Below are 22,759 nucleotides of genomic sequence, written 5' to 3' on the forward strand. Positions count from 1 at the left end.
GAGGTCGTCATGGAGATATTAACTTTCATAGCATATATTTCTAAAATTGTGCAGTTGTTTGCATCAGAAAATCTTTTCACCTCTTTACCAAACATTCTGAAGACATCTAGTGTACAAACTTGTCAATTTTCAGTTGATACATGCTTGATTCAGCCTGACTTCCCTTCTAGGAAAAAAAGCATCACAAAGCACTGCACTTGTCCTTTGTTATATCAGATATGAACCATCTTCATATAGCAGAGCTGTTGGAAATTTGGAGCCCTTCTGGTAGCTTTTGTGCACAAGAAGTGCTATGAATACAAGGTTGAAATCTCTATGCAAATACACAAGCTGTCATTTATATATTTGTGAACTGAATAAAATACAGAGAAATGTCAGGTCCATAGAAGATCTTAATGCTACTGTAGAAGAAATGCGGAGTCATGGCTTGAAGCAGTGATGGAGCACCTGGTGGGAAGGCAGGGCCAACCTAGGGGAGCTCAGGTGCATGCAATGCAATGCAATGCACTGAGTGACAGAAGGACTGGAGCCAGGATGCACCTCTTCCCAAACCTTATTTAAGGGCTGGTAGTGGAGGTAAAGGGATCCCTCTGGAGGTCTCTGTATACTTGAGGCATTCTAAAGGTAAGCAGTTTTTCTTCCATTTTATTTTGTTTTATTTTATTTTAATCTCTGCAGCTCCTACATTTGAGTTTGTCCTCATTTGCTGCAACCAAAGACTTTGCCACCCATTGTCCATCACACTGTAGTGTTACAGCTTCTTGGGAGTCACTACTTTTGGTGAGACCTACTTATTAACATGGAAACTACTGTGGATACAAAGAGCACAGTAATACTATTTGATAGAGCTACAAAGCACTATACTTCAACATAGTTACTGCTAGTAGCTGTGCATTTTCACTGCTGATGAACAAGAGCCTGCGTGCTGTGTTAGTAAAAATCTTCATTACCTGGAATGTGGCTTGTCTTCTCTACTGTTAAAATGCACCACCCACTACCTCACTGCACTGCCATCCACTGTTTGCTCTACATAAATGTTCACAATCATCAATGAATGCCCACAGGGGCCCTTTTTTCCACATGGAGGAATTCAGCTCCACCCTTCGCTCCCCCCACGCTTCCATGTCAGGCGCCATTCTGTCCCAGTGCCCCTCTGCTGCCATCTGTCACACAGCAACAACCTGTCACGGAATGTTGGTGGGCAGGTTCAGCCTCTGCTGCCATCCCACCAACAGCTGCCTCTGATGTTGTGGGCTGACATCACAAAATAGGAGGCGTTACTTTTGGAGCGGCACTCATAGCTAGAATGAATTAGGAAGGCATCCAAAAAAGGAAAAAGTGGCTGGTAATGCTTATTGTCTTTCTTAAAAAATGATTTTGCAGCAGTAAATCTAGCTGTGAACTGCTTCTGTTACTGCTTCTGAACTACTTGTTCAGAACCTGTTTTTTTTTAAAGAAATGATCAGTAAGTTTTCTGTCCTTGAGGAAAGTATGTGTATAAGGAGATAACATTAAAAGGTTTAATTTTAACTAACACAGTAATTCTTAAAAATAAAAAAATCTCTCATGGTGAGGGAAGAACGTGAATGCTGATGTTTGATTTGTCCATGTAGCAAGCTTACAAGCAAACAGATATTCTTTTTTTTAAAAAGGTAATCAACAGATATAAGACTTAAAACATGGTTCCAATTTTGAGAAATGACTGCAAGCATGTCACCTATTTGCCCCCAACTTTTTTTTAAGTGGCTCTTTGGTTTAGTAACAAAAGCAAGTTTTTCTGTTTGCTTTTTTTTTTGTTTGTTTTTTTAAAGCTCTCATCAGCCTGGTACAGCTGGGGAGGAGGCAGCTGTGCTCAGCTCTGGCACATGCAGCACTTCAGCTAAATCCCAATTTCTGAATCTTTGTCAGTGGGGGGTTTATAACAGAGCACAAAGTGGTACAAAGAGGAACTGCAAGGCCCAAGAGTACGCAGACCTGTCCTTTGTTTATAGCGATCACGCGGTTGTTTCCATCAAGAATTATCTGTCTTTTGATATCACAGCAGTTCTGATTTCATTATAAGTTACCTAAGGAAAGAGTCCAATGCTTTTGTTAATTCCATCTTCATTGGTGGTGTTCTGACATTTTGTGTTTTACTTTTATAAGATATAGTTAATATTTCTGTTTGATATTTTGAGTAGTATTTTAACCTGCAGTTTATATCTAATCTGTACTTTGATAATCCATCTCTTGGGTTAGATGTTAACCAGATCGCAGTTGTCATATTAGTTCTTTTTAAGGTTCTGCTTGGATTAAAGCTCAGAGTTAAAGAATGCTCTTTTTGACTTGTTTTTTTCTATGTGAAAATCTGCATTTTCCTTCAAAAAGAATGCATTTGCAACTCCTCTAAGGTTTGGGACACTTGTATGATAATGATGAAGAACTGAGAGTGAGTAATTTAGAAATCCTGGATATGATTATGCTTTATTTTTCGCATTTTCTTCGTATGTAATTTAGAGAGTAATTTTCCCTTCTCAATAGATAAAATAGAGGAAAATCAAGGTCCTTCTGATGGCTGATATACATAGGCAAAAGAAATCTAAATCTGAAGGTTATGATGCCCTCCACTTGCTCTTGTCTCCATTGGTTTCTTGCCCTACTTTACGTCACTTCTCCCCATTGGAGCCATCTCTGGCTCACCAATTTCAGAGGTAGATTCAATTGATGCACCACTTCTTTGGGGGAAGATTCTCAGCCATACTGGTTGGGAACTCGATCAGTTCTCAAAGGAATTCAGGAAGTACAAGAATGGCATGAGGCCAGAAGGTGAGGGTTCCTTGACAGAAGCTGGAATAATCTTCCCTCTACGTAATCAAGGGATAGGTAAATTGGCTGTAGTCAGCTTGGTAACTTTACCCTAACAGTGCCTGCCTTGACTGTCAGCTGAGCAAGGCCTTGCAGAGGCAGAGTTCTTAGGTCAGGGCAGGCAGTCAGTGGGGATGTGCATGTGTACTCAGTCATAATAAGGAATCCTTTTTGCCATGTTAGGTTAAACTTGCTACTAGACATTTGGTTATGTTCACCCACGTTGTTTTTCCTGTAGCAAACCACTGTACTGAGAAAAAGACCAGAAAGGAGGTTTAGAGGCAGCAACAGCATAAGCACCACTTGCTGGGCACTTCCACCCTATGCTGTAGACACTCTTGCCATGCAGATGACTGAAAAGGACTTCTCAGTAAATGACTGGAGAGAAAGTTCTCTGGAATGCAGCATCCTTGTATCAGGCTGGCAGTCATCTTCTCCATGAATTTATGGTACTAACTTTGATTGTTTAAAAAAAAAAAGTCCATTTACCTCATTGGAATTTCCATCTTTTGGAAGACAACACAGAATTGGAATTCTGGACTGATGCAGCAGCGGTTCCAGCCAGACGTGTTTGTCTGGCAGGGGCTGACAGCCACTTGATGCCAGGAAACACTTTGGGTTCCCTTCCTTGTGCTGACACAAGGCACAACTGGGGGTGCCACCTACTAATGCCAGTATAACTTCTCCTCCCCTAATTCAGATTAGTAGATAAATGGGTGCTATTATTAATTACTGAATAATTTGAACTACTTCAGGGAGAAAACTGATGATGAGAGTGTAGGTGAAGGGTTGTCTCAGATACAGTTGCAGACAGCATACATTGCAGTGCTATGGTTTGGGGCAAACTGTTTCAAATTCTTTTTATAGCTAGGGCATCTAAAAAAAAATATCTAAATCCAACACTTTGCTGTAGAGGCCCTCTCTGGAATACCAAAGTAAACTGCAGTGTGGATTAAGAGCAAGAGGATTATTTCTTCAGCAGAATAATCTGTGAATTGTGTTTACGCTGACTAAAGCCAGCTTCTGCAAATGCTTTAAAATTGCACTCTTTCTTGAAATCTGCTCTTTCAGTGAGCGAAGGCAGGTTGCCTTTACTCCTTTAATAATGCAAGATGGAGCACTCGAAGTGTTAAGGTAGCGATGTAACCTACAGGAGGAAGATGTGATGTCAACATCTCTGCAGCGGCACACCTCTGTGCTCCTGCTCACATAGCTTCCAAAAACGATAGCCCAGAAAGCTGTGGAAAATTGTAGGCAACTGTACCAGCTCTCACTTTTTTCTTTTTCCTAAGAGCCAAACTGGCCTTTATGCGCTATTAATTTATTAAATTGTTTATCTTAGGGCAAGGCTGTATTTACAGAACCTAACGTGAAAACAGCATAGTGTAGCTTGGGATTTAAAAATGTCACTGCACATAATGTCAGGATAAATGGAACAGGAATGAATCTAAATTCCATCTACCCTGATGCTTCCCAAACTACTTTTTAAATCTGCTTCCAGCCAAACCTCTTAAGAAATATACCTGGCAAATAAAAATGTTCTTCATAATCATTGGAGACACTAAATATTAGTTAGCCTTGTCCCAAAGACAATAGAGACACTGCTTTTCTTCTTCCTACCTTAATCACTGTAGGTATCTTATTTTGAAATTGTTTTCACCTTCCACCAAGGAAAGGTCAAGCTGGAATATAACTGTCTTAAAATAATCTTTACATAGTAGGATTTCTTAGACTCTTTGGACAAAGACCTTGTTTCCCATTTTGAGCAATCTTTTTTCTGCAGTAGAACACTGAATGTGTCTCCCTGTTGCTATAGAAATAGTATTGCATTAAATGAGGGAACCAGTGCCCTGCTGTCAACAAAACTAGTCTCTGGAGCTTGAATTTCACCATTGGGAAGATGTATACACAATTCTACAGATTATTTCTGCAGCTTATGCATAAATGTCTCTATACTGTGAAACTGTTATCTAAATTTCCCAAAGTGATAGCAAGTGGATTAGCATGGTGTAATCTGTTTACTCATCTCCTAATTAAGACTTCCCCTTCATCTTTTCCCCATCTCCCTCCCACACAGAATATATTTTTGTATTTATAGACTGAAATTTCCAGTTCTTTACATAGGAAGATGAGGAGAAGGAGGGCAAGCAGCTTTCTCACCAGGCTCCCTGACCCACAGACAGTAAGAAATACTGGATTTAATCTTTTTTTTTTTTTTTTTTAAACCCAACTCCTCCAAGTAACTCAAGATGTTACTTGCCCTGTTATTTTGTTTTCCAGCACTAATAAGGATTTTTTGAAAGGATGGCCCAACTCACCATCCACCTTGTACATTAAAAATCCCACATACCCACCTGTTTTCCTCTAGTTCCAAGACACGCCAGATACCCAGTATTTCTAAGTTACACTGAGATTTTGCTCCGAAACCTTTATATTCTGTTCATAAGTTAAAGATGAGCACTGTGGATTCCCTTCCCTTGAACCAACACAACACATATTAAATCTCACACTTGTCTTTACATTTAGATGTATGGATGTGATATTTTTCAGTAATTTTTTAAGTGTCAAATTCTACTAATTCTAGTAATAGCAATAAGGTACAAGGTGTATCTTTTGGAAATAGAAAAGGAATTGAAGTCTTTACTAAAAACAGCTACCAAGGGTAAGTATTTCTCAACATTAATTAATAAGAATTTTGAAGAAATATGGATAAAAATGCATTTTGTCTGGTACATTTTTTTGATAGGAGTCCTTGCATTGCATTTCAGTGTACAATACATATATGGAGTTACAAAACTAGAACATGGACTTGTACGCAAATGTGTAATTCTGATGTCAGAGTTCCTGTAAAATTCCTCTCATTTCTTCGTTAACAAATTCAGTTATTTTTTGTGAAACATGCTTATTAGAAAATGGTTTTGTCATAAAGAAGTCACCACAAGACAGTAATTCCATTTTTGCTGTTAAAGTAGTTCTTCTAATGAAAAAATGAATGAATTTGTTTGTGCAACTATAAAATATAAACCACATCTTAACCTGTTTCTTTCCTTGTGTAAAGCTGACTCACACCATACAATGTGGCTGCATTTTTCTCCAGATTGTCAGACTATAGATGACAAGAACTGGCCCGCCAAAGCTTTTCATGCAAAACATTGAATACGAGGTCATCTACTGCTGTGTGATCTGTTGGTTCCTCTCCAGAGCGTTACTTAATGAAAATTTCAGAGAATGGCTGAGTAATTGATAAAGGAGGGGGGAAAAAAACAGGACGGAAGGGGCTGTGCGAAAATATAAAGTGAAGATATATTCCCTATTCTGTATCATTACAAACCCAATACTGAATATTTTCTTACTGTATATGGTATTTCCATTAACAAAAGCAAACACTGAAGGTAGGAGAAGATAGCATGAACAGTAAAACGTGGTTTTGTGGTGTTTTCTTTTCTGTAGGAACCCAGTGGAGAAAGGACCAAGAGCAAGATTTAAAGAGCGTTCTGAAAAACACTGACCAGGACATCCCGTTGGTATTTGTCAGTGGAAATCATGATATTGGCAATACTCCAACAAGAGAAACAATAGATAATTATTGCAAGAGCTGGGGAGATGACTACTTCAGCTTTTGGGTAGGAGGTGTTTTCTTTCTTGTGCTGAATTCTCAATTGTACTTTGATTCTTCCAAATGCCCAGAGTTAAAGCAAGCTCAGGACGCATGGCTAAATGGGCAGCTGGCTGCTGCCAGAAAACATAAATGCAAGCATGTAATAGTGTTTCAGCACATCCCTCTGTTTTTGAGAGAGCCTGATGAAGACCATGATTATTTCAACTTGGAAAAATCAGTTCGACATGAGATAATGGAAAAGTTCCATAAAGCAGGTAATTTCTTGAGTTCTCCTTTCTCTGAATTTTTGCTTCCAATTGTTAGTGGCTACAGTGCCAGGAAAACAACAACAAAACTTGCATAGTACTGTTTTCAAGAAGTTTGGGGTACTGTTTATAAGACTTGTTCCTCTTAGGTCAAAATTATCAACCAAACCCTAACATCTGTCAAAAGAACCCAAAATAGTTTAAAACTTTGGAAAGAAAAATAAGTGAGAAACTTTTAAAAGATGCAGCACAGATTTCACTTTGCAAGTACTGGTGAATACTAGACAACCTGATTTTTTTTTTTTCTGCTTAAGGAATGGAAGATCAGGTATTGCCATATGACAAAAGTACAGATTCTTCCCCCCCCCCCCTCATAAAACAGAAACAGAATTCGGAATTACCTTGCAGGCTGTTTTCTCTCCCAGTGAGCCAATTTTATAGCATCATCCAGATTTATTCAGTGCTAAAGAGTCTTGCTCTGCTATGATCCACCCTCTTTTTTATCTGTTCCTAATAGAGGTCATTTCTGGGAATAAAAGGCAGGTAGAGCATGCTTTGAATGAGAACATTGTAGCAAATCCCTTAGCTTTGTGTGATGAAACTTGAATGCCATGGAGACAGGTACACTGTGCAGTCACCTCTCCACATTGTTCCCACTGTTTCCTGCTAATTGCTTTCATGTTTCTGAAGTGTGCTAGTCCCTCAAGATTTCCTGCCAGCCTGTCATCACTGCATCAGTGTCATTTTCTCTGTATCTATGAAAGAACAAGTTATTTGGATTACCAAACAATGGAAATTGCATATGATATTGTTCCTAATTTACCATGTAATTGTTAAGCCAGAACTCATCCAGAGCCAGTCTAATTTTCCAAGCTATGAATTTCCTCCTGTTTCCAATCAGTCAGTTGTATTTCCATTGTTAATAACACAGGATCAGACCTGGTGCTATCCCAGTTATCAAGACTTTGTGTTGATACTTTTAAGTTTATCGTTTCAAACATGGAGCCACCACGCACAGAGAGAAAGATAGAGGGACAGATGGGGAAGAAAGGACAATCTAAGGATTTCAGTCTTTCCATAAACTAAGCCAAATGGATCTTTTGGGAAATAACAAATACTTGAAGTATGGTGGTGTTACACGGAGGCTTCAGAGGTATGCAACTTCAGGAAACAACTGTTTTAAATTCTGAGCCCAAATCATATGTAAGTGGTTAGAATAGAATAACTAGACACTGCAGAATGTTTTTGGTTCAAGTATCCCCTCAATGCAAGCAGAGATAAAAGACTAGCTGTACAGGTTACATCTGGTACAAAGTACTGAATTACTTTCTCACATTAGAAGTGTCCTTAACAGTTGAGGTACTTAAAGAGAAATTCAAGTCCTTGTGATAATTATTTACAAATTGAAAATCTGACACTTGTAAATATGTATTACTACTACACAAAGTTAACCTATATTTCTAATCAGCATGTCTAAATAATTTTAATAATCTCATTTTTTTCCAAATCATTATAACAAGTAATGTCCCTGGAAAAAAACGATGTCAGAGGTAGTGAAAATCTACTCTGTTGAGAGCACAGTTTATCGTTTGAGAATACATTTGTGAAAATGTATTTCTGTAACTACTAAATGTTTAGCCTCAGTTGTCAAAGGTTGTGTGAACAATTTTTTGAATGAGGGTGAGGTCTGCTCTTCTATGTGAAATGCATATTCAGTTCTTAAGAATTTTATAGTGATGTTATAAAGAAGTGTGCTTTGTAGGGGAAAAAATAGGAATCCAGGTACTAGTCTAGCTGAAAATCTGATCTGTGTGCCAGACGTACTCCTTCTCATATATCTCATCCAAGTGTAGTTTAATTAGCCCATTGCAGCCATTTTCTATGACCAAAAAGGTATGTGTGTTTTTGCTGAGCTACGGACGATTTTTTAAAGAGCTGTTGCCTGTGAGTCATTGCTGAGACACTGAAAATCCTTAGTACATAATCCTTAGTAGTCACACAACATAGTAAAAACCCTAATTATGCAAAACATGAGGATTGATCTGAAAGTTATGCCTCCTGTTTTATTACATCAGCCCTGATGTCAGAGGCAGCTGTTGGTGGGATGGCAGCAGAGGCTGAACCTGCCCACCAACATTCCATGACAGGTTGTTGCTGTGTGACAGATGGCAGCAAAGGGGCACTGGGACAGAATGGCGCCTGACATGGAAGCGTGGGGGGAGCGAAGGGTGGAGCTGAATTCCTCCATGTGGAAAAAAGGGCCTCCAGTGACTTCCATCAATAGTTGCTCGGTATCCATAAATGTTCACAGTGGCTGTGAGCCCAGGGAGGTGTAGGTGAGTGTTTCAACAGTGGCAGTCACTTTCACTGGTGCAGATTTTTACAAGCAAGATTTTTACAACCCAGGATATTCTGTCGTTAATGTTTATCTCCCACTTTCATCAGTTGCATCAAGCTCTGGATTTTTTTAAATTGATAAAGCACGTTTAAGGACGTTTTCCTGCAAGTTTCTAGGGTCACAATCACTAACAATGTCATGTTTTTTACTAAGATTCTTGTGGTGCTGCGAACCGTAATTCTACATTTCAATTCTGTATTATTCAGAGAACACCTCTGATGAAGAAGGTAGAATAATACAGAGCTTCTAAAAGGCTACATAAAATAATTTCATAATGTTGCTATTTGAGGCTGGAGGGGTTACAAAACAAAGGCTGCTTATGCCCTGACACACCTACCAGATGGAATATTTCCTTCTCATAGAGGTCTGTGAGTGGGATCGGGATCTTTGTAGAGCAGAGTCTGAGAATTACCCGAGCACTGAACAGTCCTGTTAACAGAGCTGTGACTGGTGTTTCACATCTTGTTTGTTGCTGTATTACCTCCCTGACAGATAGGGTGATGTGAGGGCTGTGAGGCGATGAGATAAAAATCAGTTTAATGTTACAAGAGAGACTTTGATTACAAAGACTACCAAATATTATCATTTGTTTTGTAGCACTGGAGGCTTGAAAAAATGATATACACCACTTGCCCAGGGGAGAGAAAAGAGGTGCAGCAAAAAGTGCCTGTGGTTAATGTGTGCTCTTCTTGGGAAGCTGAAAGGACATCATTTTGGAGTGCAGAATTGTTCTGAGAACAGATACTACTGTTGAACCAACCACATTGTTCAGCAGTCTAAAAAGGGAAAGGAATAAAGAAAAGTCCGTTTGTGCCTGATGCTCTGGGGAAGTGCTCAAGATTAGTTTATTCTTGTGAATTAAATGGTTGTATATGCCAGAAATACTACCTGTTAAAAATTCATATCTACACGTAGAAGCATGTGGATATATGCGCGCACTCCAAGTCTCTTACCGAAGTTTGGGGTATAGCAGTTCTTTGCTTTGATTTGTTTTACTGCTTGTAAAAACTCTGGAAGGGTACCAAAGAGTGCTGATAAGTTTCAGGTGTTTCAGAGAGTTTGGTTTCATTTCCTTACAGAACTGCTTCTCCATGTTTTTGTTTCCATTTTGACTCTACTGCTGCTCCTATCTGGCTCCTGCAATTTGGGGAAAAATTCATATATGTTCAGCTGTGCCTAATATGTATTCTTTCTTCAGCCCATGATCGGTTTGACCAGGGAAGCTAGTGATTGTTTTTAAATAGGCATAATTCTCCTTTAAACTGATTTTTGCCACTTAAATAGCTAACGTAAAAGCAGAGTAATTAGATGAGAATGATGGTCCTTGTTGCCTGCTCTCATGCTTTTCCTTCTCAGGTCCTTAGGCAGAGTACAAGGCATAGAAACGCTTAAAATTTCTTCCAAGTACTCATCCAATCTTCAACAATTTTTCTGTTACTTACTAAATCACGTTATCAACATAGTGCTATTTAGTGATTTTATTTGTTCAGTTGCTTTTTGATAACTCTCAGCTTTCACAGCAATCTGTGGGAAGGAGATAGATACCCTTTTGCAGCTGGTGCTATGTGAAGAAATACCTCCTTTTGTTTGCTTTGAATTTCACCTGCAGTCTGTACTGAAGCCTTGAATCTGTAAATGAAATGCAGTGAACATTGGTTTGGGTCTGGAGTTATTTTAAAAATTGTTCATTAGCCAGCTCTTAAAGGGTAATAATTTGGGCCATCTGTCCAGTCAGAGATACTTTTTTTTCTCCCAGAAATCTCTATAGAGTGCACTGGAGGAGAAGAAAGGTCTGTGCTGAACTCATTACGTATTTATTATGTCATTCATATTCCACTAATTTAGCCTTCTCTTACAGTCTCATTTACTTTTGCTGAGAAAAGCATTTATTTAATTGAAGGCTCTGTCTAAATAAAGTATGCTACTGATTGCCTATGCTGATTACTCTAGGCTTTCTCCTCCTAATTTGGAAAATGTGCTTGCTTTTCTTTGGTTTATTTTTATATGGGTAATTTTCTTCCTGTATTTTTACACTGTCCGTAGTGCTGGTTTGAGCAGTTTGGTTTCCAACTGAGGCTGAGCCAGTTACAATGAGACACAGAAACCTACTTCAAAATAGTTTTTGTATGTGAGGAAAAAGAGTTGGAAAACAACTTCTGAACTCAGGGGGTTTTGTGAACAAGCCGTGGGAGTGTGTTACAGAAGTTAGGTTCAGACACCCTGGGATTTTAACTATTTCAGGTCTGAACTCTAGCCCAATATCCAGGTTGTATAAGGAAAAAAATGTTTTCTTGGTGCATGTAACTTCATGAAAAGTATTTCAAGGTAAATGTGAGCATTGTTTTCAGTCTTGTTTTAGCCCATTTGTACCTCTGCTAACAACACATCTAGATTTCCTTTGAAATTGGCACTCAACCTGTACTCCTTGAATTGTCAAACTAACAAGCATCCAGTTTTTCAAGAAGCTGGGAGAAGAGCACTTTGCAGAATCTTATTGTTGTATTGGAGGTCTTTTTTTCCCGCTGTTACACAAACTTTCATATACTGAGCAGTGCTGTCACTTCAGATCTCGTTTATATTGCCATGCGCATTGTTCCACTTTGTTTATTCCTTGAAGATGCTGACCTCTGCCCCTCTAAGAGCTCAGACTACCAGAAGCTTGACTTGGTACCTGAAATCTTGCCAGTAAAGAGCAAATCATTGTTACTGAAAATACTACTTTGTGGGAGGAAACTTGATGCTTGTGACAAAACAAAATAAGCTTTCTGAAAGATCTTCTGAAGATGACACTTGATTTTATTCATGTGTCTTTTAAACCAGGGTGTTTAGCACATGCATCCTGCACATACCGTCACTTCTGCCGGGTTGTAGTGTCCTGTTATCCCAAACTGCCTTGCTCAAAGGCCTACATGGCAATCCCCTCACTCAGACACAAAGCTGCCGGTTCAAAACAGGTATGTCCTGTACTACAGTAGTGCTCTCTCCTCTCACTCCTGCCTTAACAGGGAAGGGAAGGGCTATCCAGTGTATGCCTGATAAAACCCAGTAATGATTTAACTATTCCTTGAACTGAAATGTTGGTCAAAGGAGCTACTGCAAAAGTCAAGGTTGTCTGTTATGCTGTTAGGAGAAGAGCCACAGCCCTGTTCCCTTTCTGCAAAAAAATTGAATTATGCCCAGTCTTCCACCTCCTAGCATTTATCTACGCCACAGAATACAGGAGCACGCAGTACCGAGGAAGGGAGGGAAGTCTGGAACTGTCGTGCTGCAGTTAGACAATAAGCTGTAACCAGGACATACTCTTTCTCCTAGGAATTATGCATGACACAGCTAAATGCCTTTGTTCTCTTGGCAGTGCAATTATGTCAAAATCACACTGACCTCTTCTCCCTAGTGTTGCAGAATTGCTTTCAAAAGGGTTTATCAGAGTGATAAAGTACAATTGTGAAAGGAGATGCACTTATAAAATCCTTTAAATTAACCTGAGCTTCTCCTGCTAACAAACTGCCTTCTGCACAATATCCAGCACGTAGTTTTCTTCAATGCAATGAACCATTTTCCTCATCTGATTCTTGCTGGAAGTAAAGGCAATGGCACATCTAGTTCTCTTTCAGATTTTATTGAATATTTTAGTATCAGTAGGTGGGGAACATTTCAGGAAGAACTCCATTGCTTGCAGACGAATATTCTGCTCTGGGCTACATGGGGACAGAGGTGCTGTACAGTGGTCAGAATCAAATCCAGAATTTCAGATTTTTCTTTTTTTTTTTAACAAAGAGATTAATATTTTTGCAGATAGATGGTTCTTATTGTTTTATGTGCAGGCCTGAACCTCATATATATATATATATATATATATATATATATATATATATATATATATATATATATATATTTTTTTTTTCTAGACGTTTGCATGATCCAAGTATGGTTTCAGAGCAGACAAAGCATGACGTGGTGTGTTGCACTGATGCTTTCCATCCAGAGTATGACCCGACTTTCAGTCCTGTTCTGATCAAAAATGACTTTGTTAGCTCAGACCTTTTTGCCCTGGTAGTCTGTTCCCACTTGTCATGCAGTCCAACATCAGGCTGTGACGATCACAGATGTATTACATAGGATTTTTTTGTTTTCTTTTTAACACTCTCTGCACAGTTATCTACTTTATTCTGATCTTAATGTTTTTCTTTTAATGAATAATCTATTAGGTGAGAATAGTGTCTTGCTGAAATGGATAATGCTCTTTTGACTAATAGATACTGTAAAGTCTCCACTCACCTTTAAATTCAAATCAGCTTGTATTTCCTAAAAATGAAATAATGAATGCTTGGGAAGCATTCTGGACATTTATTTACACAGTAGGTTTTTTTTACTATTTTCTATTGCTTTTATATTAAAACTTTTTCCAACTGCTATTTCAGAAGTCAGGAATGAAAAACAAATCAGTGCACTCCCTACTTCTTGTTTTTGTGGGTTTTTTTGTTTGTTTGCAGCTTGTTTTTTTATTGGGAAGGGACTGCACCTTCATAGATCTTCTGGATTGCATTTAGCTGACCTGAGCTTACCTTAAAGCAGGTTCTCACAAGGTTTGAAAAACAGGAGTTTTGTGTGTGAATGTGTGCTGGGGTCGAAGGTAGATTGCTAACAACTTGTCAGTAGTACTTAAGAAAAACATCTAAAAGGAATAAATTAAATCTGAATGCTCAGATCTTAAGATTCTTTTTATGTTTAAGATCAAAAGCAAGAGCAAAGTAAATTGCCTGCTTGTCATCTCAGTATTATTGCATTGATTTGTTCAGATTTCTTTCCTAAGCTTACTAATAAAAGCGAGGGGAATACAGTTGAGTGAACAAAGAAATACTATTGAAGTTAAAAAAAAAAAAAAAAAAAAAGTCAGATTTCTATTAATACACAGCAGTGACCTGTTTGTTTCTTTGTTCAAGATGTAACAGATTCTAACACAGCCATAACAAGAATGAATTGTAACATTGGAAATAAAGAATACCTGAAAACTGAAGTCTGGGAGCAGTTTTCACTGTGTGATACCTAAGATGAATACTAATACTAGCAGAGGCTGGTCCAGAGCACCTCAAATCCACAAGGGCATTTCAGATTTGAATACCCATCCAGTGGAATTTGCATCTGAATGATAAGTCTGCTAAAATAGAGAATTTGAATGAACAGTGTCCATAAACAGCAGCTTGCTTAAGGCAGTCTGCCTCACATAGCCAACAGGAGGTAAAATAGGAGGTAAAATAATTTTTAAATCACTGGATTTAAATCACCTGGATGCTCTGTTGGTGAGGAATCACATTTGCAGTATTTATCAATTGCTCCAATTTCAGTTCTTTACCAAATACTTCATTGGGTGCAGGCAGGTAGCAGATGCTAATCGTAACCGGGAGAAGCTGCAGTATTTGTTGGAAAAGGAAAAAAGCTGTGTGACTCATGGGCCAAACTTTGCCTGGCTTTGGTTTTGCTTGCTGCTGATTTTGGCTAAATGGCCTAAGATAGGTGCCTCAAAAATCTCCTGAATTCTCACACAATGGGAGATTTTGTTTTTTCTTGTAGTATAACTGAAGTTGTTTCCTTGCTTTTTATTTGTAGTCCTTCTAACTACACTAAAACTGTAGGTTGGAGTTTTGTTTACTTATGATGACACAAGTCTTCACTTCTGGTCTTCTTTTAGTGCTGAAAGTTAAATTCCATGGACGGTAGAAAGCTGTTACTTTACACACACACACACTGATGCTTCCATTGCTTATTTCCCTTACAAAGCGCTTTTTCTCTCTTACTAAAAGTGTCACATGCAATTTGCATCTCGCTATGATTTTGAATGTTATTTTTTTTCCTAAGTTTTTCAAAGACTGAAGTTGTTTGGAAAAGTGGAAAATATTAAAATGAACTTATTACCATAGTAGCACTGTTACTGAGTAGAAACTAGTAAAGATATTTTACAAATCTAGCTGGTGTAGTATGCAAGCAAGCCAAACATTTGGCTCCTTATGTTCCATCTTTGGAGACTAAGCCACAGCTTTTTACCTTTAACAGGTAAAGACCAAGATCCTGTCAAATCTGTGATATTATATGCCTGAGAATAGAGTCTAGAATGTTACTAAAGATACTGATTATTTGTTGGGCACTTGAAGGACAGGAAAATGCTATATCCATAGATACTTTACAGCCATCTCTAAGCTGGCTCACTCTTAAAATTATTGCAACAAAGGAAGATAGTCTCAGTCTAACAAGTAAGATGTCATATATAAAGTTCCCACAAAGTTCAGTTTTGCTTTCTGTACTGGACACGATACTCAACCCCACCATAACAGCTCTGGGTTGGGCCCACACTGCCTGATGCTTCAGGCAGGAATGTGGGGGCCTAGAGGGGAAGCAAGTGTAGCCCCAAGGCTTGGATACATGCACATAATGAGAAGGAAACACCCTCTTGTTCTGCCTGGAGTACTTAAGGATGTTGTATTAGATAGTCGCTGCAACATGGAGCTTGTGAGAAACAACTCTTGCTCTCAGTGAACTGACCATAGCGTCAGTTTATGTTGTAATTCCCTATATTGTAATTCTAAAAACAATATAAAAGCATGCAGTCTCTGCAAAGAACCCATTATGTCACACTGCTACTTTCTGAGATATTCTTATTGGATTTCTCTCAAGGGGGGAAAAAAAAAAATTGACTGTTTTGCTAGGTTCCTGCAGCCAAGAGCAAGCTCTCCATGTTATAATGCTGACTTACAAGTGTAACTGTTACACAGCTAAGTGGGTGTTACAGAACAAAAGGAATCAGTACTGATAAACAGGATTACAGACTAGTTTCATTTGGCAATGACTTTCACACACCACTGTTCAATGTAAAGTTTGCTTCACTCTCACTTCCATCTTGAGTCATTTGCTATCTGAGGAAGGTTTGACTTTTGAAATATGAAAACCTACATAGCTTTTACCAAGCACACAGCAGAATAATTTATATTTTGCTTTCCAAGCTGCTTAATTTTTAACTATAGATTGATCCTAGTTTATGTATTTTACATCAGTCTTCAAATCACTGTCTATCTCCCCTGAAAGCAAAGGACAGATGTAGCCCACTGTCTTAAGACAAGTTCACCTACTTTCCTATCATTTAATGATGGTGAACTGAATCTAAGCCTACTGCAGGCAAAAAGGTGAAAGGCATTCTGGTTGAGGAAATGAGGATTTCCTTGTAAAGCTATAACCGTGGTCCTAGTCACAGCTCTCTGCCTTTACATTGTCTATAATCTCTTCCAGCATTTACTTTGTCTGAAGGCAAAAATCAGTTGTTCCTAGCATTTTTTTTGTCACTAACAGTTATAACAACTCATGAACAACTCATTCTCTGCACTGGCACTTGATCAGGACAAAATGCATGTTGCCTTTTGTGTTAAGCATGGAATGGGACATTAGGTTTCTTTATTTAAAACCTAAATATCTTTGAAAATAAAAAATATCTATGCTTTTTGTTTTGACTTTTTTTTTTTTTTTTTTAAAAGGGCCACTTACACTTTGGGTAAATAGCTTTATGATGTCTTTAGTGAATTTTCTGCATATTAATTAACAAATACAGCTACAGTTCATAGCTTTCAGCTTATGTTTCCTTGACATAATTCTTCAGGTAGTTATTTATTACTTTTTTTTCTAAATTAAATCAATTTCCTCTGGTGTATTCCTTCTTTCTAGCCAAAAGGGTTAGCAAGATGACAAATGCCTTGCAGTAAGCATGAAGACGTGGGAATCCAGTAACTCTAAACAAATCTAGTGGAGTGTTAACATCATTCTTTTTACTCATTTATTATGGCTACAATTTATTGCTGTTAACTCATTATTTGTTTAAAATGCAAGTTTGGCTGAATGGTTTCCTTTTCATTTCATGCTTTATGAACCACTAAGTACTGCAGGTAATCATGACATCTGTGCTTACTATCAAATTTTTCCTGCAACCCCAATAGTGGTGTAATACAACTTCAGCAGTGCCTTTCAGTACAAACACATATTATATATAAACTGCAAATGCTAACTATATGTATGCTTTTTATTTTTTTGAACAGGCGTTAAAGCTGTGTTTTCAGGACATTACCACAGGAATGCTGGGGGGTGCTACAGAGGACTGGAAATGGTGGTCTCATCAGCAATAGGATGTCAGCTGGGAGAAGATAAACATGGACTTCGAGTGGTCCTTGTCACAGATGAAAAGATTGTTCATAGATATTACAGTTTAGATGAGTTGAGCAGCCAAGGCTTGGAGAACGAGATGATGGATATGCTTGCTAAGGAAAATTAGGCTATGTGAAATTCCTTTTAACTCAAGTGGTTTATGTGATCTTTTGCCATATTTGTTAGATGAACACAAAGAGTTTCAGAAAGTTTCCACAACTTGAAATCAAATTTTTGCTTGTGCACATTGCCCATGAGCAGCTCTCCATTTGTTATCATCCTAAATAACAAAAAAGAGTTCTTGAAGTATTTTTTTGTAAAATGAGACCCACAAGGAATATGGGAAAATAACACATCACTGAAAACATTTTTCTGTTCTGAGATTTTATACTCTCCTCATGGATAAGACATTCTAAATAAATAGGAGGTATATGCAAGAGTGAGAGTAGTAATTCTAGGTAATGCTTCAACTGAAGACTATTTTCATTTGATATGTAAGACATTAGAAAAAGAAAAATCAATAAATTCAATCACCTCAGTTACACTCTGGACAATACAAACTTTTTTTTCTCAAAAAGTCAGTGAAAGCAATAGACTCCATTTAAATACAGTAGAGGAGGTGAAATACTGTGTTGAAGATTCAATTTCATTACATTTTAGTTACAACATTTTATTTGAGAGAGGGCTCATGAGATTTTAAAAATATCTGCAGTATTTTGAACTGTTTTCTTTTACCAGTATAACAGCTGTAGCTGCAAGGGGACAGTACCAAACATGAGCTACAATCTCATGATAACAGCCTAAGCGTAGGTAATGTTTGAATCAAAAAGAAAGAAAATGATTTTGCTTTTGATCTCCAGCTGCTTTTGATTAGTTTAATGTTTTCACAGGTTCATTTTCAAGGGAACATGCGGAAAACGGGAGAGAAAATCTAAAGTTAGCTAAACATCCAGAAAGAAGTTTCACTGGAAGTTAAGCAGTTAATTTATTAGTTTAATAGTTAAAAGTTATTTTAAAAAATCTGTGTAATTTTATATCTTTGAAACCACCGAGTTCTGTTAACATTTAGTCCTAGATTACATTTAGTAATCACAGGTTATTAAAGGTTTCAAAAACAAGATGATACTAGATTATTACTTGCAGAGGGAAGAACAGACTTGCTATTCAGTCTGGCATTTACGTTTTAAGGCTGAAAAAGTTCAGCAGAGGGACCTGAGACAGTCCAAGCCCAGAGCACGCTCCCTGCTCTGGCACAGTACTGTAAAGCTGGATGGAGGACATGCTTTTTTCGTATGGCCGTTTATTCAATGTAATTTTAACTGAATATCTGAAGCTTGGGAGATGGGTCCTACCAACATAACTTCAGGAGGAAGTCTTTCCAAAACTACGAAAACATTAATAGTAGTGGTATTATAGAACTCTAATTTTATTTTCATGGTTATAATGTACTAATATACAGTGGAAATGTTTGCATAAGCATCATTTTAATTCATATTTGTAAATTATTTTTCCTCTTCTTAAGTATCATTTCATTGCAAGAAATTCCATAGCATACTGTCATAAAAATTTTGCTCAAGTACAAATCTGAAGTTCAATTAAAAGAGATTTTATATCCCAAGTACTCCTTTTATTTGGAATGTGCTTTTTTACCTGCATAAATGAAAAATGTTTTTTAGATTAATTTTCTTAGTATAATCAGCTACTTCAGAATTAATACGGATGCCTTAACTAACTACAGATGGCAGAGGTCTTCACGGTGAGAGCGCATCATATTTATGTAAAGTAACTCATATTCACAGAATCACAGAATCGTAGGGGTTGGAAGGGACCTCCAGAGATCATGGAGTCCAACCCCCTGCCAAAGCAGTTCCTACAGCAGGTCGCACAGGAAGGCATCCAGGCAGGTCTTGAACATCTCCAGAGCAGGAGATTCCCCCACCTCCCTGCAGCCTGTTCCAGTGCTCCGTCACCTCACCTAAAGAAGTTCTTGCGCACATTCATGTGGAACTTCCTATGCTGCAGCTTATGTCTGTTTCCCCTTGTCCTGTTTCCACGTACCACTGAAAAGAGACTGGCCTCACCACTATGGCCCCCACACCTCAGGTATTTATAAACCTGGATTAGATCCCCTCTAGTCGTCTTTTCTCAAGGCTAAATAGACCCAGTTCACTTAGCCTTTCTTCATAGGGGATACTGTGTTAAATTATGAAACAATCCTGGTTTGCCAGTTTAAACTGAAAAAAATGCTTCTTCTGAATCTTTCTTGAAAGAAAGTAAATGCTTGATGTCTCATAAAAAGAAAAATGATATTTTACGGTGGGAATGGGCAGTGATAGAAGTGAAGCCTCTTCTACCATCTCAATTTAAGACTGAATGTTCCATGCTCACCTTGCTTCTTTGCTTCAGTGAATGCTCTCTTATCTCTCCACTGTAACTTGTTTCCTGGTGTGTTTTTAGTAGCAATTTTAATTCTGCTGTGAGCAAATAGAGATGTATCTATCATAAGCAAATGCACAGCACATTGAAAACCAAGCATTTCACCATTTAAGAATGCACAGTTCCTCTGTCTATGTATGTCACTGTACAAACTTTTGAAGGCTAACATGTCATTGTTTCAGTTAATGTTAGTGCTGTGAATAAGCTGCTTTCTGTAACGCCCTCATTAATCCTGCTTTGCAACTGCCATTTGAGCAGTGATATCATTGAAAGCAGTAGAAAACATTTACATATACTTTACTTATCAGAAAGCTTGCCTGCCAAACAAACCCTAGCATCATCTGTTATGATACACATTCTTGACCTGTGGAAATACCAGTTTGCATTAAAAAATTGTGAAAAGGTAATTTCCCATTCAATAACATTTTAGTTTGTAAGAACTTCCTTCTCTTCCAGTTCTAACCTGATATATGATGTCTGCCATCATTGGTAGATGGCAGAATGCACAGCCAGGAACCAAGGAGGTGAGTGGTTTAGCCTGCCAGTGGTCTAGATTGCCATGAACCATTGGCTCCCACTTAGCTGGAAGTTGGCAGCTGTCCCATCCTGCTCCAAAGGGACGCTAGCTACTCCAAAGGCTTTTCAGTCTGTTCTCTGCTGGCAAGTGGCTGCTCTTCAGCATTTGTCAAATATGAATATTCACAGCAATGCAACATGACTAATTTTCACAGTTAACAACTATATAAAGGCTGGTCAATATAGCCTGAAGGTAGGCTCCCCACTGCCATAATATGCACAGTGTACAAACCAGGGCAGACTTCCTCCTCCCAACTCCACAGATCCCATTGGGCCCTTTTAAGGATGCACAAATTGCAGTAACAAAACAGGGTGATCTAAGGCATGTCTACTTTGACTCACAAGATAGCAGTTATGACTTCTTACAAAAATTTAATCGTCAGAGCAATATAATTCATCTGGAGTAAAGCAGCCCATGAGTTTAAAGACTGCTGTTCTCCCTACTATTACTTGTTTGTTGCTGTTTTTAAGGAATATGATGACTGTAATGCGTAATTCCAATTTATTTCATTTTACTGCAGTGAAAGCAAAGTGGTTTATTACCAAAAATAAGTTTCCAGCAACAGGGATTGCTGTACTTACTCAGCACATTTCAGGATATTTTGTTCAGACTGCAGATTTTTACATTCTCCTTAAAAAATTTTACATCATCATAAAAAACAGTGGAAGGAACAGAGCTTAAAATGGAAGTATGAAATGAAAACTTCTTCATGAAAAGTATGTTCTTTAAGAGTGCACTGTTTCAACACAGTAATAATTAGTTTGAATTACTGTAATGCTATAATGTGATGGAAAGTACAGCAATAGTAGCAGGGTGGCACAATCCTGGGCTGCAGAAAATGAGAACAAGCCTAAAGGCTGCAGCCACAGACGCAGAAAGAAAGGAAGAAAAACTTCTGACCTCTGGAGGACCTCAGGTACACAGGGATCTCCAATGACATCCCCTCACCTCCTCCACTGCCAGCCCTTAAATGAGGGCTGGGAAGAGGTGGGTCCTGGTTCCACCCTTCCATCATTCAGTGCATTGCATTGCATTGCATTGCATGCACCTGAGCTCCCTGGGCTGCCCTGCCTTCCCACCAGGTGCTCCATCACTGCTTCAGGCCACGGCTCAGCATTTCTGATGTAGTTACGTTTTTAAGAAAGCGAGTAAAAAAGAGAACAAGAGAAAAAGAGGGAGAATGCTATTTGTTTCTGTGACCCAGTTTGAAATAGTCCAACTGAGAAAACAGCGTTCCTTTTCACTGCACAGCAATTTAACACAGATGTTAAATGCATTTACAAAATTGAATTCATTTACAAACATAAATTCACTGATCTGTCAAATTAATATTTTTTTCCTATTCTTATCATTTGGTACACTGTTGCAATAGATTAACTGAGTTTGGTTTTTTTCCTAATGTGAATTTCTGAGCCTAATTATTAAAGAATTTTGTTTGCTGTGGACAAATGCAGGGGGTGGTTTCCAATGTGTCTCATTCAAAATTAATTCTAAATTTTACAGCTTAAACTTTTGATATAAATCAACTTGCATTAGAAAAACACTTCAAGAAAATCAATGATTTGAAAAGATAGAGAGTTCAAAGGGAAGAATCTAAATATATCCAAAAAATGGTGGAACTATGACAAAACTTCACTTACAACAATGTTTAACCCAAAGGACTTTCACAGAACTATTTGTTTCACTCCTGTTCTTACCTGTACATTAGGTGGTATAAAAGTTTCCAGCTCACACTGTTAGATTATTTCTTAGCTCTCTAATATCAGTGCCGACATCTAATTGCTCCCCTTATCCTCCTAAGAAATAATGCAATCCTAATTTATTATGCATCTCATTAAAGATGCATTGTACCACTAACCAGCTAAAGGTATTTTACTTGAAGCTTCTGGAATTTATTTTTAAGTCTTCAACATTTTAATTGCTTTGCTTTGCCCTTCGGTTCCTAGAAATTAAATATAAACACACAACTTTCTATGCAACTAGAATATAACCCATGAAATTTCTGTACTCTTAAACAACATTATAGCAACACAAATTTATGTGCTTACATTTATTGCTACTGTTTCTTGTGTTTTCCTTCTTCCCCTTTCCCCACTTCCCCCTTCCCTCCTCCCCCCCTTTTTTTTATTAAACATCTAAGAAAATAATTCTTCCCTTAGTTGTCTTCAAAAAGTAGTTACACCTGGTAAGATTTGAGATATTTAACTACTCCCTGGCTTTTGAATATGCCTCCATTTCTCTCTGTCCTATTATTATACGTCCTATTATTATAATCTGGGAAAAAAATCTGGTTGCGCTAGCTGTAAGTCCACAGGTACGCCCTGTTAAAACAGTCTGGGTAATGAAGATCTCAGGACCTCAGGGAAACAGGCACCTGCTTTAATCATAAAATAATAAAGGCTGGAAAAAACCTCTAAGATCAGGCAATCCAACCATCAACACATCACCACCATGCCCAC

At 38.0% G+C, this 22,759-nt stretch overlaps 1 protein-coding gene and 2 long non-coding RNA genes across 4 annotated transcripts in view; 2 read left to right on the forward strand and 1 right to left on the reverse strand.

The window, feature by feature from the left end:
* The window catches only part of CPPED1 (calcineurin like phosphoesterase domain containing 1), a 33,468-nt gene extending 14,560 nt beyond the window's left edge, over positions 1-18,908 (forward strand). The window contains exons 3-4 of one of the 2 annotated variants that reach the window (XM_052679481.1): positions 6,295-6,717; positions 17,182-18,908. In XM_052679481.1, the coding sequence (XP_052535441.1) occupies positions 6,295-6,717; positions 17,182-17,414 (656 nt within the window). In that variant the 3' untranslated portion in view covers positions 17,415-18,908. The remainder of the gene's footprint in view (positions 1-6,294; positions 6,718-17,181) is intronic. The other variant, XM_052679482.1, reaches the window with a different exon arrangement.
* Positions 1-21,753, forward strand: part of LOC128078862 (uncharacterized) — a 129,731-nt gene extending 107,978 nt beyond the window's left edge. The window contains exon 2 of the long non-coding RNA XR_008205882.1: positions 19,192-21,753. This is a non-coding gene — a long non-coding RNA (uncharacterized LOC128078862). The remainder of the gene's footprint in view (positions 1-19,191) is intronic.
* The window catches only part of LOC128078871 (uncharacterized), a 59,572-nt gene that overhangs the window by 21,186 nt on the left and 15,627 nt on the right, over positions 1-22,759 (reverse strand). The gene's annotated exons all lie outside the window — the stretch shown is intronic.

The sequence above is a fragment of the Tympanuchus pallidicinctus genome, unplaced genomic scaffold, assembly GCF_026119805.1.
Source record: "Tympanuchus pallidicinctus isolate F22 unplaced genomic scaffold, pur_lepc_1.0 scaffold18, whole genome shotgun sequence".
In the NCBI taxonomy this organism is placed as follows: domain Eukaryota; kingdom Metazoa; phylum Chordata; class Aves; order Galliformes; family Phasianidae; genus Tympanuchus; species Tympanuchus pallidicinctus.